This window comes from Neomonachus schauinslandi, chromosome 5 (assembly GCF_002201575.2).
Source record: "Neomonachus schauinslandi chromosome 5, ASM220157v2, whole genome shotgun sequence".
NCBI classification, from domain to species: Eukaryota; Metazoa; Chordata; class Mammalia; order Carnivora; family Phocidae; genus Neomonachus; species Neomonachus schauinslandi.
The window spans coordinates 120,445,276-120,463,395 of NC_058407.1; the positions used below are offsets into that span (position 1 = coordinate 120,445,276).

General features: G+C 36.2%; 1 protein-coding gene across 2 annotated transcripts; it reads right to left on the minus strand.

Annotated features, from left to right (window-relative positions):
- Nucleotides 1-6,997: 6,997 nt before the first annotated feature.
- Nucleotides 6,998-15,575, minus strand: ARL5B (ADP ribosylation factor like GTPase 5B). 2 transcript variants are annotated; one of them, XM_021696770.1, is made up of 5 exons: nt 15,515-15,575; nt 13,558-13,705; nt 10,483-10,566; nt 8,717-8,868; nt 6,998-7,419 (listed from the first exon to the last, which is right to left on the minus strand). In XM_021696770.1, the coding sequence occupies exons 2-5, from the start codon at nt 13,699-13,701 to the stop codon at nt 7,371-7,373; spliced, it is 429 nt and encodes a 142-aa protein (XP_021552445.1). In that variant the 5' UTR covers nt 13,702-13,705; nt 15,515-15,575; the 3' UTR covers nt 6,998-7,370. The 2 variants fall into 2 exon arrangements, with proteins under 2 accessions (XP_021552445.1, XP_021552444.1); XM_021696769.1 differs by lacking the exon at nt 15,515-15,575 and having other exon boundaries at nt 13,558-13,785.
- Between the last annotated feature and the right edge of the window lie 2,545 nt (nt 15,576-18,120).

Genomic DNA, 18,120 nt, shown 5'->3' on the forward strand with positions numbered 1-18,120 from the left:
ACCGATATATATCTGAAGGGTCTCATGACTGAGTTTTTACTAAACAGTAATAAAGGACCTTTTCCTAATGATAGCTAGTTCCCTCAGGGCCCTGGAAACCTTCTTTCCAAAATACCTGCAAGACTTATGCTATCCCTAACCACCTCCCAACTCGAAAGTATATAATGGGCCACCCCTCACAACCCCAGTGCAGCAGCTCTTTCTGCCCATGGGTCCTGTCCATGTGCTTTAATAAAACCACCTTTTTGCACCAAAGATGTCTCAAGAATTCTTTTTTTTTTTTTTTTTAAAGGTTTTTTTTTTTTAAGATTTTATTTATTTATTTGAGAGACAGAATGAGAGAGAGAGCACATGAGAGGGGGGAGGGTCAGAGGGAGAAGCAGACTCCCTGCTGAGCAGGGAGCCTGATGAGGGACTCGATCCTGGGACTCCAGGATCATGACCTGAGCCGAAGGCAGTCGCTCAACCAACTGAGCCACCCAGGCGCCCTCAAGAATTCTTTCTTGGCCGTCAGCTTCGAACCCTAACATCTCTTCCTACATCATTATTGTTCCTCTTTATCCCAAACTCGGTCTTTATGTTCTATTTTGACTCCAAAGTACGGAGGTTGGTTTTCAACAACATAACTAAGACCCTAATGATGATCTGATTTCTTACTTGTACAAAGATGAAACTCTGGGAACTATTTGGTTTGGACATTATCTGCCATGTGGACTTCCTAGGAAACAAGTGAAAGGAGATGGGTAAGAGAAAGAGCTTTCTGGTTTCTCCTCCGTATCCCTGAGTCTGGGTCTCTGGTCCTAGCCCATTCCAAAAACCCAGTTGTACCCTTGACTTCCTTGAGTTCCATAAGCACCCACAACAGGCCCTCACTCTCATAATAAATTCCAATCGCTTTGTTAGCTTAGGTAGTTTTCCATCACTTGCAACAAACAGATTGTTAAAACAGATTTTTATCTTTAAAGGAAACCACTGGGTTCGTGTCATATTGGAAAAGTAATTATTTATTATGACAAAAATAAAACTGCTGACTGAAAACAAATGAATGTTACACTGTATTGCACCATGATTGCAAATGAGCCAAAACCTGTCCAAAAGATGAACATTCCAGAGCAAACAGCATCCTTTTTACTTGGGTGAGTACGCATGCAAGCAACTCATTATAACATAATTGCAGAAATAAAAAAATTCTTGAGTACCAGCAACCTAAACTTAACATATAAAAGCATTTTATGACAGTAACGAAGCTATTAAAAAATTTAAAACAGGTCTTTAAACAGCCCCACCATTAGTAGAACACGCTTTGAACCATTTTCAAGAAGTGATGATGTAAATGCATCAAGTAATTGGTTTGCTCTTAATTTTATTAATGCTATATACTAGACCAATAGCACACATTTCAGTTGCTTGGTTGGGGTTAAGAAGCACAGTTGGTGGTGTGAAAGACATTCTTTTTTCCCTTCTATGCAATACCAAGGGACCCACAGAGAGATCCAATGCCTAATTTTGCCTGTATTAATACCATCTATTTTGACCAAGCTAATTAGCTAAGATATTGTTACAGCTTTTGTAGAAACAACAGTTCGTATTTAAACCTTAAGAAATGAACATAAATATAAATACACTTTAAAGTAGTTTTACATTCTGAGACAAGAAGTATATTTTACAGGGCCTGCTGTTTCCTCTTTAATGCTCTAAAGCACCAATTTATATGAAGATGGCAATGTGTGATTATAACCATTATATTCTGATTAGGAGAAATCCAGGGACTAGGCGGTAATTGCTTTTAGTTTTTGTTTCTTTTCTTTTTAAAAACCATGCTCTGTGCAACAGATAAATAGGGTAAAACTTAAAAACTGTTACATAATTGGAAAAAAATCATAACCATCATTTTATAATCCACACTTTTAACGAAATAGCAGCTAAACTTTTTTTTAATCGAAATTAAAAATTTCATAACTACACTGAACAGTTTACTCCAAGAGAATAAAAGAGGGGCTTGTCAAGTCCCTGAACTTCCTGAGGGAAAATGTAAAAGGATTAAAATAATCATCTCTTATGAATAGGGACAAAATATGCAAATACATTATGCACAACCAAGATCAAATGACAGTCATTTGGTATCTTCCAAACACGGAATGAAATACAGTCACAATATAATATAATCGATCAAATTTTAGGGTTCTTCCTTGCCCTTATCTGATTTTTAATGAAACGAATTAAGTATTGGCTAAGCACTTGCCTGGGTGCTTTAATGAAGACAGTAAGTGAATCTGCTATACCACGTTAGCCCTGCTGGCAGCAAACAAGAATAAAACGAAACAGAATATCCAAGGAATGCTACCCCTTAGCTGTGAATTTTGCATATTTCAAACACAGTTTGGGTGAAGGGGGTATTTATGGGTGTAACATCCCACAAGCTTGAGCAAAGCACCTTATGGATTGAAAAATGAGGTAACTTTTTAATTAAAATTTTACAAGTTTGTGCAAGAGAACATTTCCATTCTTCTAGAACTCTGTTATCTATTCCAAAAGATATGTACGGCACATTTTATTATTTCTCCATTTCTAGGAGACAATGTAGGTTACCAGTTTAAAAAAAAAGTAAAAAAGATGTGACTGAGAACACTAACAAATTCTAAAAACCTGATCAGGCTTTGGTCCTTTGGTCACTTTAAAAGTAAGATATCTAGCTCTACAGTAAAAGACTGTACTTTCTAGTAATTTGTAAGTGCCTTAAATGAGGGAAATTCACTGTCTTCATTCACATTTTCTATTACTTAATATCCTTTTGAAGATTTTTCTACCTCATGTTTATCTTTACTATCAACTGTTTTGACATTCGTTTCTAGGTACGACTCTATACCCCCAAGTTAACCTTTCCCAAACATTTTACCAAATCATATACATTTAAAACTGATTTTGGATCTGTTGAACACAGTATTTTTTCTACTTTAAAATGGAGAAAAAAAATTTTTTGATCGACCTTCTCTATTTATTTTTGGCCACCTGGAACTCTTAAAAAAATACTTTTTGGGAGCCTTGGATTTCAGGCTTCACAGTAATGCTAAATGAGTAAGGATGAGACATTACGGAAGGAACCAACCTTGAATGTAAACTCCTCTCAGATTTACACGGACATCTGCAAAAATACTGACAGCCCGGCTGCACTATTGTTTCAATACTGAGAAGTCAAACAGCATTGGGAGCTTGGGGTAGCATCTAAAGCCAACACACTCTGAACAAACCGACCACTTCTAATTAGTAAAAGCCTGGAAAATAAGCAGGATATACTCTAGAAGAGAGTATTTTAAACACAACACTGGTGTTTTATCAGCAGCTTAAAAGAATTTTCTTAGCAATATGGCTTATTTTCTCTTCTGCATTGTCATTAGCTCTTAGCTCAACTGAAGCTGAGTAGCAGTTACTAGTTGATACTTTATTTTCTTATTTGATTGTATTCATAAACTGAACAAAATGATAATGAGGTGGGAATCAAAGAACAGATAAAAGTGAATTTAATTTCCTATTTACGTGTCCTTTCCTAGTATTTTTAGTTTTTTGACTTTAATGTAGTGTATAAGGATTCAGGAATTTAAAACCAAAAGATATGGAGTTCTAGTTGGCTTAAGTTCCTCAGTATGGGGGAAAAAACAGAAAGGCCGTGAACAGTAACCGCCTAAGTTCAACTAGACAAGTAATGGTCAAATTAAGATTCAAATACACTTCTTTAGACAGCCAGCACAATACTCTACTACATACAAGTTACCAGACTACATCTTGAAGTGACTTTATCCCAACAAAATATAAAAGATCCTTTAGAATTGAACTGGATATAAAATACTTTGGATCCAAAGCCACAGATGAAAAGATTAGACTCATGAAGTTGGTCTTCAAATATAAATGTCAATGGAATTTACCCATCCATAGGCATAATACCACTACATTTTTCTACTGATATAGTTTTACATAGCTAAGAATTAAATGAGTGCTAGTCACAAACAATTCTATTTCTAATTTGTCCTAAGATACTACACCAAAGATTTTTAAAAATATAAAGATTTATTGTTTTCTTTAAAATTTTCTTTGCTTTGTTGACTCCCCATAGCTCTTCAGAGAATATTGTTTACAGCACTGCCTGTATCACTCACTGCTTCCATAGGAAAATAATTATTTTCTCTTTATGCTATAGAAAATAAAAGTTAATTTATGCTTAAACAAAATGACTTTGGCTATAAGGGTAAGTGCCCATTTAAAAATTATTTTTAACAATAAAACTTGAATTTATTATCTTTCTTCTAATGAATATAGAATAAAATTATACCTTTAAGCACACCTGACACAGAATCTAAAAGCAAAAATTATGTATTTAACCATGAGTTTTCCAATAGATTATATATATATATTATTTCAGATTTTAAGGAATTAAATTACACTAACAATACAAATTATGTAGTATATTCCCATATAAAAGGGCCTGTTAATTCTAAGAGTTCACAAATGCACTGCAGTAACAACAGTGGGAATGAAGAAAAATGCCATATTTGGGTGGCAGTTACATTTCAGTTCTAATAAAATATTGAAAAGATCTGTTAAACTTTCATTTCTTCATCCTCAAAATAAAAATAAAATCTAGAAAAATCTCCCAAAAGTAATGTGGGTGGGTCCCTTGCTTTCCACTAGGTACTAGAAACTTTGCTAGGCAACTGAAGGGTTGGCGGGTAGGGTGAATCTCGAATTAGTTCATTGTCAAGTTAATCAGCTGTTAATCTGACTTCTAAAGAACAGGTATAGTACAAAATTGAGAACTCATCTCAAAATGTGAATAAAGGCACTAATTACAAATTTACATTTTTCATCAGATAGTATCTTATAGTTAATTGACAATGCATGTCAGAATCAATGCTTTAGTATTAGATAACCACTTGGGTCAAACAAAACATTCTCTTGGAGTAAAGGATAATCAGTTTTCATATCACTGTAACAGGAAATCTCTAATGAGAACCTATAAAACACCTTTAAAAAGTCTTACATGAATTTCCTATTTGAACTTTTCCCAATCATTACCACAAAAACTAGTGGGATGTCGATTTCATTTTTAACACAGCTAACATAAACCATTTCTAATCCCAAACTAACAAAATGCTTTTTTAAAAAATTTAGAAAATAAATTTTATTTTAAAAAATTAAACAGCAAACTTGAATCTATACTAGTAGTTGTTTGACAAAATACAATCAACTATTAAAAACACTTTCAGTATAATGCTGATGTGGTAATATAAAAAAATAACCATATAATTTGATAGAAGAAAACTGAACCAGCCAATCTTACTAGATATAAGAAGATAAATTTCATAATAAGAATGGATACAGGGGTATTAAATATGTTTTCTCAGGATGGAGCTAAGAGAATTATCTTCAGTATTTATGGCTAAACTCTGTAACCAAGATAGAAACTCTGGCAAAGTGTGCTTTAGGTAAATGGTATCTTCATAATTCCTCCTGCCCCCCTGGAGGAAACACATACCACAAAACATCCATATTGATTTATGTTTGCTTTTCTCTCATGTTCTAGATTATGGATTTTATTAAAAACAAAATTTACTCTCTACCTGGTATAGAATCACTAAGAAAAAGGTTCAAGACAAGGTTAATAAACCGCTAGTTCCCAAAGTCCAGAAAGCCTTCCTCTGGTCAATTTTCAGTTCTAGGGGGTGTGCTACCACTAAATAGAAAGAAAATGTTACCACATTCAACTAAATTAGACTAAATATAATAAATCAAGTATACCTGAAAACAGAGCAAAAGTAAAACCAATTTACAATAAAAAATATTAAAATTAAAATACCACTTTTGAACAGGTATTCTGATACTCTTATGAATGCTGAATCTTATTTTTTACCCAAATGAAAAAAAAATACTGCAAAAATGAAGTATTATTCTCTAAGTATGCATTTTATCCCTTTCATTATAGCAAAATCACACATTTGAAATAGAGGATCAAAATTACTGTCCTCACACTATTTCTATTACTGCTTATATTAGACAACTGCCTTGAAAACTTTTGAATGATATGTAATAGACTTTGGATAGATTATGACTTTTTCTTCCTATTTTTTAATTTTTTAATTAATTTTTAATTCAATCTCCTAGTAATACTTTAAAAGCTAGGATTAAATTCAGCAGTTTCCTGTAACCCAGGAAAAGACTTCGGAACATCATGTTCTATAAAGATGGCAACTGTTTTAAGCCTATTACACTATAACCTAAGATAGATTTATGGAAAAGTCATATGGTTTTCTAAGTAACATACTGCTGGTGGTAGAAACACTATTCAAATTCACACAATTTCAAATTTTTAAGAAACGAAATGTTTGTACTTCTGCTTTAGCTATTGCCCAAAGCAGATGTACTCTCCGTTGCAAATGGAATAGTTGAACTTTTTGTTGATAATAAAGTTGCTTATAATTGATAGTAAAATATATTCCAAGTGTCTTGTTTTGATAGTAGTGCTGGTATCCTTTAATAATTTCCGATAGTTAATGTATGTGTTGAATAATGTGACATTTTTTAAATTATCAGATTTATCCAAAATATTTACCATCAAAGTTGGGCTTTCAAATATTTTTCCTTGATTAGTTTTTAGCCAAAACTAATCCTGTGTTGGAGGCAGAAAAGTGAATTTAATTCTTTTAGATAAACAGCCTACTTAATTTCCATGCTAATAGTAACTTAAAATTATTTCATGACTTGTAATAATGTGGGAGAAATTAACTTAAAAGCAGGTCTCAGGATGGTCAGTCTTCCGTGTATATATATATACATATATACACACACACACACACACACACACACACACAATCTAACTTCTAGGCAGATTTCTTTCTCTATAGTAAGTTCTGTCCAAAAGATCAGTGGTTTGAAGAAGGAGCAAAAGTTAGTGCTGGTTAAGTTTGCAAGCAGTACCTGATGATTTCCACTACTACTCTGTCAACCAGTAATTATCTGGTAGGGAAAGGGGGTGGTCAAGAAATTGGTCATTAAAGTTATTACAATACTTCAGAAAACATTAAACATATGACAAACATTTCTTACAAGGCAGTCATTGAATAATTAGAATCAGCAGTCAGAAGAATTATGTTGCTGAAAACATAGTTATACATTATGTTCATCCAACTGAAGATTAGTGCATTAAAAAAAAGTTAAGAAAAAATCTTTTTATGTTCCAGTTCAGCTGCACTTGATTCAAGTGTTGCTCATAGAGGTTTGTGTTGTTATAAATTAAACATGCTGCTGCCTTAGCAGCCAAAGGTACTAGGAAAATGTTCATGTCACAGAATAAATAGAGCAGTCTCTTTCCAAGCAAAAAGTTATCTCACACCAATCCGGGAGGTCATCCACTCTAGACCTTGGCATAACCTGAAACAAAAGACAGAAGTATTTTCAAAACGGAAATATTTATAATTGAAAGCATACTTAGTATTTTTAAATCTTACCCAAATGTTGATACTGCGATAATGATTTATACAGGTAAGTGAAATATGTAAGTAACACCATAAGAAGTGCAATTTTTAAGCAGAAGATTCACTTAGACAAAATGATGGTAATCAGATTAGTTGAGTAATTGGGAAATGGTTTCAGTCTCATCTTGAAGATAACCACTTGGGCAGTTTTACCATCAAGATTGCAAATACTCCTCTCGCCCTTTTAAGATTAAAACTGAAACCACCAGGGCGCCTCGGTGGCTCAGTCATTAAGCGTCTGCCTTCGGCTCGGGTCATGATCCCAGGGTCCTGGGATCAAGCCCCACATCGGGTTCCCTGCTCCGCGGGAAGCCTGCTTCTCCCTCTCCTGCTCCCCCTGCTTGTGTTCCTGCTCTCGCTATGTCTCTCTCTGTCAAATAAATAAATAAAATCTTTAAAAAAAAAAAAACTGAAACCACTATAGAAAGACAACAGGAACTCTGCCCTACCCTCCTAAATTCTAAAGAATGGAATGCTTATAGCCCAGTCGCAGAAGCATAAGTCAAAAAAGTCTACATCTACTATTATATTACAAGCTATTTCTAATATGAGCATAACTAAGAAGGTCAGGTTGATTAGAGGATAAATAAACTACTGGAAATCAACTGGGTAAGTCATGTCTAACATGCTGGGTTCTCTTTGGCCTACTCTATCCAAACTCAAGTTCTTAGGAAAGAAAAATACACTCTAAGAAGCATTTATCTCCAATGTTTCCTCTTTCGAAGTAAGCCCCCCTGAAAGAACTCCTGATTAGGAAGGAGATGTACTCTTGTGGAAAGCTGAGAGCTCATGCTTAATTAAGCCTTTATAGAAAATGTGAAATTTCTTTGAAGCTTCCTCTTTAATTCAGGCAACATTCCAGTTGCTCCCTCCACCGCCCCCAGCTAGTCAATGATATAAGCAAGAAATCAATAGCAACTAAAAATCTGGATTGGGACAACTTAATGCAAATGTCTGTTATTGACTTTTTCTGGTAAAACATTTTGTTTATAATAAAAGTTACAAAAATGTGTCAATAACTCTGCTAAACTGTAACTTAACAACAGTAACAGACTAAAATAATTTCCACCTTATAAAATTGAAATACAATATAAAAACTATCTTTAAGAACAAAAAAGGGAACAGGATCAAAGAAGAAAAGTTGATAGAAATTTGAAAGAAGTCATACCTCCCCTCCTATCTTTAGCACTTACCCTTCTCCTGTTAAAGCACAGCAGGACTGAATGTGCCATGGATGATCCTTAATTGAACTAAGGGTGAGGTATTTAGAGATTTCAGCTGCTGTCATGCACCCTTTCATATCCTGTTTATTTGCAAAGATAAGGACTGCAGCCTTCCGTAGATCCTGCAATCAATATGAAATATTTCTAATACATGAAATACCACGATTCAAATTAAACTAATACAACAGGAAGGTCAGATATGCCCCACTGGACAGTTATAATGAAATCCTTCTACTTTCAATGATTAGGCAGTAATATTTAATTTAAAAATTTTATTGAGAGCTGCCTGGCTGGCTCAGTCAGTAGAACACACAACTCCTGATCTCGGGCTTGTGAGTTCAAGCCCAATGTTGGGCCTAGAGCTTACTTAAAAAATAAAAACTCAAAAATATAAATAAATAAAAGTTGTATTGAAATGAAAATTTTCTCAAATAACAGAGATTTAATGATTGACTCTAACAGAGATAGGCTTATTAACATAAGCCAGATAATCAAAAGCTATTTTATATTGTTGGGCCAAAGGGGTCAAACTAAAAGTAAAATAAACATGCATCTTAAACACGGATTTAAAACTCTATGAGCCATACTCTACTGGGCAAATATGGTAATATGTTACCAAATACTACAGAATTTCTCCAAATTTAAAGAGGACTGATGGTAAGGGCTGGGTAATACTTATTTTTACTTATTAGTATTGGTATAGACTAACTGCATTCATTAATATTCACTGTAGAATTGTTCATACTATCAAAATTTAGAAATAACCTAAATGTTCATTAATAGAAGATCAAAAAAAAAAAAGAATAGATCAATTGTAGTTTAATCATACACTACAACATATCAAAAACAATGAACTAAAGCTCTATGTACTGACATGGATAATCACAATATTGTGCAAAAAAACCCCAAAACTGAGTTACAGGGAAAAAAAATCTTTATCATTATATAAGAGTTTATGAACAATGAAATATAAATCAACTGACAAAAATGTAGGGAAAGTATAAACATATACATGGGATTGATAATCACTACTTTTAGGATAATGTAATTCCTTCAGAATTGAGAGAAAGGAAGAAAATGAGATTGGTGGTCACGTAAGATATTTCATATCTTATACTGAATGGATGGTGGACAAATGTGTTTTATTATCTAAGTCTTTTGTATATCTGAAATAGAATTAAGTGATCTCATACTATTCACTAAAGAATTTTCAGTTATTATAAACTCTTGGGGAAAAAACCACTTAAATTTTCCTCTTTCTTGCTTTAATTTATCAGACTCTAAGGCTTGAAAAAGTGGTTTAAACTTTGAAAAATCTTGTCAATAACAGTAATACTCTACAAATTAACGTGCTGAGCTTTTTCAAGTTTGAAAATGTAATGAAACTTTCTGACTCTAAGACTTTCATCAAGGGGCGCCTGGGTGGCTCAGTCGTTAAGCGTCTGCCTTTCAGCTCAGGTCATGATTCCAGGGTCCTGGGATCGAGCCCCGCATCGGGCTCCCTGCTCAGCGGGAAGCCTGCTTCTCCCTCTCCCACTTCCCCTGCTTGTGTTCCCTCTCTCGTTGTGTCTCTCTCTGTCAAATAAATAAAATCCTAAAAAAAAAACCCAACTTTAATCAAAGTATAAAATTCTGTTAATGATGAAATAACCAACAGCAAAGCCCATAATCTTTGTAAAAAAGCAGCAGTATACAGATACCTTACTCCATGGTTTAAGTTTGCTTTCAAAATTTACCTCATGAGCCAACATTCTGTACAATTCTTCTTTTGTAATGGCTAGTCGTTCCCTGTCAATGCTATCAACAACAAGAATGATGAACTAGAAGACAATCAAAAAGAAAGAAAATTGAATGAAATCTTCAAGTTTTCTGCAAAACTCTCAAGTGAGAGTACTTTCTTCACATGACATCATCATTACCATAAACTGGTCTACTGCTTTTTCATCATAAAGAGTTTATATTATACTGTAAAATCCAAATGTTAATAAGAAAATAACTCATAATTTCAACAAATAAAAACTATGCCCAAAGTTTATTTTAAAAAGGTGATGTCTTAATACATAATACTCTGTAACACTAAGATTTATTTTTAAATGCAGGTAATAAAAAATAATTTTCAAAGAAAAAGTCACGGTAATTTAAATAACTTTTACTAAAACTTGAAAGTACTCTATAATTGCTCATTTAAGCAATCAGTAATTATTTTGGTTTCAGACAGCCTCCTGCCTATTAGAAAGGAGCACACAGCTTGAAAGAAAAAGAGAAACAAATTAAAAAAAAACAACTAATGAACAAGGCATTTTATCCTAACAAGATCAACAATAAAAGCCCCGGAAAAAATGTGCTAACTAGAAACATACCTACTTAGGGGTTAATATGCTAGAGGGGATGCAGGCGAAATGAAAGAGGAGCAAGCTAAGAGGACTGGAGAAAGCTGCTGGTAAAGGTGTGTATGAAAAAAGGTGGGTCTTATACATTAAAAATAAAAGGATCTTTGGTAAGAAAAATAAGAAGATATAGTGCAAAGGGCCCCTAATTGAATAATCTTAGAAGAAAAAGTTAAGAAGTCAGATTAAAGCGATGCTAAAGGTTGTAATAAAGGAATGACACAGACTAAATGGAGAGAGAGAGGGTGACACAAGATTGTTCAGAAGACCTTAAAATTCGGCAAAGAGACAACTAGAGTGATCTGCATATAAAATGTGAATGGCTTCAAAGGGGATAAAAGGGAAGAGACTAGAAGGAAGAAAGGTAAGAAACGTGGCAAAGTGAATATGGGGAAGTGACTCTACTGAGAGGGGTGTGTCAGGCATCTGCCAACAGCTGAACTCCTTGCAATGTGACAGAGACCTTGTGCTTCTGGCGGACTCATCAAGGTAAGGAATTTAAGAAGCTGATGCCGGTAAACAAAGCCATGAGGGAAACACCACATAGACAGGATCCCTACCCGGCATCTAAGATTGCAAATGCTAGGTGCTATGCTGGAGTGCTGCAGTAAAGGCCAAAGGCTCTTTGTGTAGCAATTCTGAAATTCTTATAGAAAGAGTTTACTAAAAAAACATTTCATGCAAACGGTGTCATTAATAACGTATTTCTTTCTTTCTGGACCCATGCTAAGTCTTCTAGAGTTGCTACAACTTCAGAAACTACCCTTTTGTAATGCTATAAATATACATGGATCAGCTAGAACCAACTCTAACCTACTCATCAGAACCGATGGTTCTTCTCTCTCACACCTGCAGTTACTTGTGAGCTTTGCACAGGCACCAACAGCTATGCTGCTTAAATACAGGTGAGCAGCATGGGTCTGAGCTGAGCAGATCCCCTTAAACGTGATTTTTTAACTGTGTAGTCAGTGCTGTAAATGCATTTTCTCTTAATGATTTTCTTAACAACATTCTTTTCTCTAGCTTACTTTATTGTCAGAATATAATCCCTACAACATAAGAAACACGTGTTAGGGCGCCTGGGTGGCTCAGTTGGTTAAGCGACTGCCTTCGGCTCAGGTCATGATCCTGGAGTCCCGGGATCGAGTCCCGCATCGGGCTCCCTGCTCAGCGGGGAGCCTGCTTCTCCCTCTGACCCTCCCCGCTCTCATGCTCTATCTCATTCTCTCTCTCAAATAAATAAATAAAATCTTAAAAAAAAAAAAAAGAAATACGTGTTAATCCACTCTGTTAACGGTAAGGCTTCTGGTCAACAGTAGGCTATCAGTCAAGTTTTTGGAGAGTCAAGTTATACGTGGATTTTGGACTGTGTAAGTGGGTCAGTGTCCCTAACCCTTGCATCGTTCAAGGGGCAACTGCAATCATGCTAAAAGGTTGTTGTTCTCTTACTTTCTAATATGTTTTAGTTTTGGAATGTTATTTTATGATGGAAGTACGTATTAAGCTAACCTATAACCATATTTGCTTACCATCCTATCTTCCCCTGCAAATAAAAAGAATTAAGTGCTAGCACCACTGCTAAAGATCTATGATACGCCATTTGGTTTTGACAGTTACAAACTGCAGTGGAATATATCCACACAGATACTCACGCGATTGCAATATAATCATAAAAGAAACTTATTCACCAAAACTTTGCAACTCCCCACCTCCTCTGCACACTCCCTTCAAAACACCCACTCAGTTTTTAATAGGCTTCATTTTAGAAAAAAATAATTGGTTAGATGTACCTGTTTGTAAAGAGAAATTATGGATGCAATTGTACATTAGTATACTCAAAGATAAATCTCTCAATAGCACTGCATTGGTTTAAAAAAAATCTGCCTCTAACAAGAAATAAAAACAAATAGAAGCTAGTCCAGATTGTTTCCCAGGTTCGCTCTGAAGTAGTAAAGTAATGAAATAACAGAGAATTTGGCGGGTGGGGGGAGGACGGTCGGCAGGGGCTGCAGTAAATCCATTTTTTTTAACTAAAATATAATCTCACCAAAAATTTGAATTTTGAAAATCTTGTATTAAATGATGCTTAAAATATTTTATTCCTCCCCTAACCAGAGCCTCATAAAGCTGTGAGATCTTGGGAGAGGTTATCTGATTGATCCCAGTCTCCACTTTCTCCAACAGTAATGTTAATAGGATTACTGGGAGGATGAGCTCGGAGTCTGCACTACGGTAAACCCACAACAAACAGTGCACATTACTCTTTCTACTGGCCTTTTCTCTTCTATTTGAAAACCTCACATTCCGTACAGAACACGATGTTACTGAGAAGCAACTGTCAATATGCCTTCATGTACAGCCTATCTATTTTCTGGGTTTACTCTCTGGTTCTCTGTACTAAAATTCAGAAGGCAGCTTAGATACCTCTGTGTTTGAGTAATACGTGTTCCAGGATGAGCGCAGTGATTCTTGACCACCAATATCCCACATAAGAAAATGAGTGTTCTTCACAACTATCTCTTCAACGTTGCTTCCTATGGTTGGAGATGTATGAACCACTTCATTCATTAAGCTGTTGAAAGACACCATAAAAAAATCTTCTGTAAATCTTGAGAATCCAAAGGAAGTTTTATCTCTATATTTTTAGTATCAATCACCCTTCCTCATTTGTACCGATGGTAATCATAAGCATCAAAACTAGAACCTTAGGGGTGCCTGGGTGGCTCAGTCGTTAAGCGTCTGCCTTCGGCTCAGGTCATGATCCCAGGGTCCTGGGATCGAGCCCCGCATCAGGCTCCCTGCTCAGCGGGAAGCCTGCTTCTCCCTCTCACACTCCCCCTGCTTGTGTTCCCTCTCTCGCTGTGTTTCTCTCTATCAAATAAATAAATAAAATCTTTAAAAAAACAAACTAGAACCTTAGAGAATATTTGTGCAAACAAATATCTAGACAAAGAACAACTCCTGAAGGAAGACTTTTTTTTTCTTTTAGTGGAATAAATAAACTAAAGGCTTGATCTGGAGAGAAAGGAACACCACGGTGTGAGTTTGTATTTCTGTGGCCAAAATTCCAAAACCACCATGCCCTGTTATCAGAGTAGAACCAGTGCCCCTTCCTGAAAGAGCAAGTTTGCTGGTGACTGTGACATCAATACTTGCAAAGTAGCAACCACTGAATAGTAGGCTATATGTAATTTTGAAGACTGTCTAGGTGAGAAAATTGAGACTCAGGCCTATCAACCTAAACTACAGCCTTAAAAAGATAGGGCTATATGCAAATGAAAATTTTAATTAAAATAACTATAAATATATTTAGAACACCAATGCTCATACCACATATATTACCATAATTACTGGCTAAGATACATGAATTCATTCATTCAACAAATACGTATTTGCCTATAGTTAAGTTGGTACTGTGTTGGAAGGAGCCTACACTGTACTGTCTCTTGGGTTTTATGTATCTTTTTGAAGCTACATGGAAAATTATTTCAACAACTGACAGGTTTCTGAAATGTTTATATCTGATGTTTGAAGGCGAAGTCATATTAAATACATAATGGCCAATGAATGAATATTTTAAAGTAAAACAAGTAGTTATTCGCCTCTAAAACAACAATCCACAAGTTAGGAGCTTTTTAGCAAAGTAGCTGAAAAATACATTAGGCATTGGCGTAAGTGAAGTATTTCTGGAGAGCTGTCAGCTGATACACTTAGGATGAGGTGGAAAGAGATAAGAGCCAAACAACAGTGCACTGTATCTAATAACTACTTGCTAAAATGCTTGGGACACAGATCCATTTCCACTGCTTAACATGGATCGTTTCATGAACACTGAAAGGATAACAGGAGCTACTTTGACAAGTGGATTGATGGGCTGTTAAAATTTCCTGCAAGTATTAATGTATTTCTCTGGAAGTCTCAAGCCTTTCCCTGCTGCAAGCTAGAAAAGCAGTACTTTCAGGGTTGATCTTCATTTCTTTTGATTTGACAAGTCTGGCTATGTTCAACAATTCAGAGCTATTAGTCAGGAGGGTAGCAATAAGCTTCCTAGAGATATCCATCTATTCACATGAACTGCAGTTCTGGAAGAATTAAGTAAATGCACTTTATCACTTCACTCCAGTACTATTATATGTGCCTTATTTATTTTAGTTTAATATTAATTCTTTCTTTCAAGGCCAGAAAAAAACAAGTGTTTGTGAAGGCTTTAGCAAACATACAGCAGTTTTATTCACTTTTTAAACAAATTTTGTGTTTGGTAAAATACAAAACCATGTGTTGGAGCTTTTCCGTTATATTACAATGGTACCTTGTTAATTACATAAAACTAGTTTTAATAACTAAAATAATGAAAACTGTTTAAGTAAATAACTATACTTACAATTGGTAAAGAATGGTGGTTTTCCCTGCATTATCCAGTCCCACTATTATTACTTTGTGTTCTACAAAAAGAAAACAAACCATAAACATTTAACACTACTGCATACTACAATTACATGCTTTCAGCAACGATTATTAGTTAGCTTTCTAATGAGAATCATTCACTGGATACCTATTACTGGATTCTTAAAATACAGAGTAAAGAGAACTTCATGGTGTCAAGGTCACCTGCGTTAAGTGAGGCAAATTGGTATGATGTCCTCCACCTGTGAGATATGGGTACGAGGGACGTACAAGAGAACCTGCTCACTTATAATACGGAGTCTGGGAGGAAAAACACAAATTCTGGTCCTGACAAGGCATTATGACTTAAAATATAAGTTTAAAAAAAAATGTTTGGGGGCAGCTGAGTGGCTCAGTGGGTTAAGCGTCAGACTCTTGATTTTGGCTCAGGTTCTGATCTCAGGGTCCTGAGATCCAGCCCTGCATCGGGCTCCACACTCAGTGGGGAGTTTGCTTGTCCCTTTCCCTCTGCTCCTCTGTGCCCCCCTCCCTGTCAAATAAATAAAATCTTTTAAAAAAGTTGTTTTACACATCTGCTTGTCATCTCTGCTAATCAAACTAGTTTTTTTTATTTAAAGATTTTATTTATTTATTTGACAGAGAGACACAGTGAAGAGGGACCACAAGCAGGGGGAGTGGGAGAGGGAGAAGCAGACTTCCTGCTGAGCAGGGAGCCCGATGTGGGGCTCGATTCCAGGGCCCTGGGATCATGACCTGAGCCGAAGGCAGATGCTTAACCGACTGAGCCACCCAGGCACCCCTGGATTTTACAACTGTCTTGAGCAGATACCATTTCTGCTCTTCATGCAACAAAAACTTCCTCCACCTTCTTCCAGTGCCATGCACAGAACAGTCACTTGTCTCACAGACACATTTTAAAGCCCATCTAATTATTCTGTTAAGTGGTACATATTCTGAAAACTCCTTTGAACACAGAGGAAAAAACACTCTAGAATCATCTTTTCTAGATTTTAACCTTTACAGAAGATACCTCTCTTCCCCAGGGCAGAATGCTTAAAAAGTGAACCTCTGTAAGAACCACAACACAATCGATTTTTATTTATTTATTTATTTATTTGTCAGCGAGAGCGCAAGAACGTGCACAAGCAGGGAGAGCAGCAAGCAGAGGGAGAAGCAGGCTCCCCGCTGAGCAGGGAGCCCGATGCGGGACTTGATCACAGGACCCTGAGATCATGACCTGAGCCGAAGGCAGATGTTCAACCGACTGAGCCACCCAGGCGTCCCCAGTCGATTTATTTTTAGCCAATGATCTGACATAGTTCTTATCAGAACACTGCTCCTCGGGGCGCCTGGGTGGCTCAGTCGTTAAGCATCGGACTTTGGCTCAGGTCATGATCCCAGGAGCCTGGGATGGAGCCCCGCATCAGGCTCCCTGCTCCACGGGAGGCCTGCTTCTCCCTCTCCCACTCCCCCTGCTTGTGTTCCCTCTCTCGCTGTCTCTCTCTGTCTCTCTCTGTGTCAAATAAATAAAATCTTTAAAAAAAAAAAAAAACCCTGCTCCTCTTGTTAACCTGTGGTGAATGTCAGAATTTTGATTATACACCTAATAGAATATCATCTCGTATTCTTCCTCTAAAGTGTTACTTTTACCGTATCAGTCAAAAAGAGGGGCCATAATTCACAGACAAGTTCTTCGGTGACTAACTATGTTTGTGCCTTCTAATGACCTGACCACTGTCAGTCCTGCCTCTAACACTGCAGGACAAATGCCATGGTCCTCTGGAAGGGCTTTTTTTCACTATGACAGAAGCTGCTCTGCAAAAAAACAAAACAGAACAAAACTTGTTTGCTTATTATAACTCACTATAATTCTCCTTTTTTGACTATTTCCATTCATATCCCCTAATTCCTAACAGAGCCAGTCTTTGTCACCCTATCTTTCTCTCTTCTGGTACAAGAAGGAGAACCCTCTTACTAGTGGAAGAACAAGCTTTCTAAATTTTGGTGACAGCTGGAAACCACCTGCCTGGCATGTGGAGACCATCGGGTCCCTGCAGGAGTAAGAAGGAAGCCACTAGTCTGGAAGGAGGCTAAACCTGGGGGCAGATACTTCTGCCGGGGGAGGGGAACAGAAGTAGTACCAGGTGGTTGGTTCACTGTGGAGGCAACTGAAGTGAACCAACACCCAGGGCCATTTTCAACGAGTCCTGCTCTCGGCTTCACATTTTGTATCATGATGACGATCACGGTATTGAAGGCATGTGATGGCTAAACTCATAAATAATGCATTATTTATGCATTATTCATAATGCATTATATGCATCATAATGCATAATGCATTATATGCATCATAATGCATAATGCATTATATGAAAGACTGGTGCCCAATGTGAACTAAGTCAGGGGTGACAAACTGAAGGGGGATAGAGTATGAGTTTCGTTAGTTTCAACTGCATGATTAACTTAAGGTCTTTTTCAGATTCCTTTATCCCTGCTCAGTGATAGGGAATTCTAGCAATTAAGACAAAACACACAATTTCAACTCTAACAATGTATCAACATCAATCCTTCAGTTAAACCGAG

Bases quoted from the DNA above. Each gene is read 5' to 3' on its own strand.
- ARL5B (XM_021696769.1), bottom strand. From the start codon at position 13,722: ATGGTGTCTTTCAACAGCTTAATGAATGAAGTGGTTCATACATCTCCA. The intron at 10,567-13,557 runs GTATCTAAGCTG...ATTGTCTTCTAG, and splicing joins CGTATTACTCAAACACAGAG to TTCATCATTCTTGTTGTTGA. The intron at 7,420-8,716 runs GTAAGTGCTAAA...CTTTTGTTTCAG, and splicing joins TGTGCTTTAACAGGAGAAGG to GTTATGCCAAGGTCTAGAGT.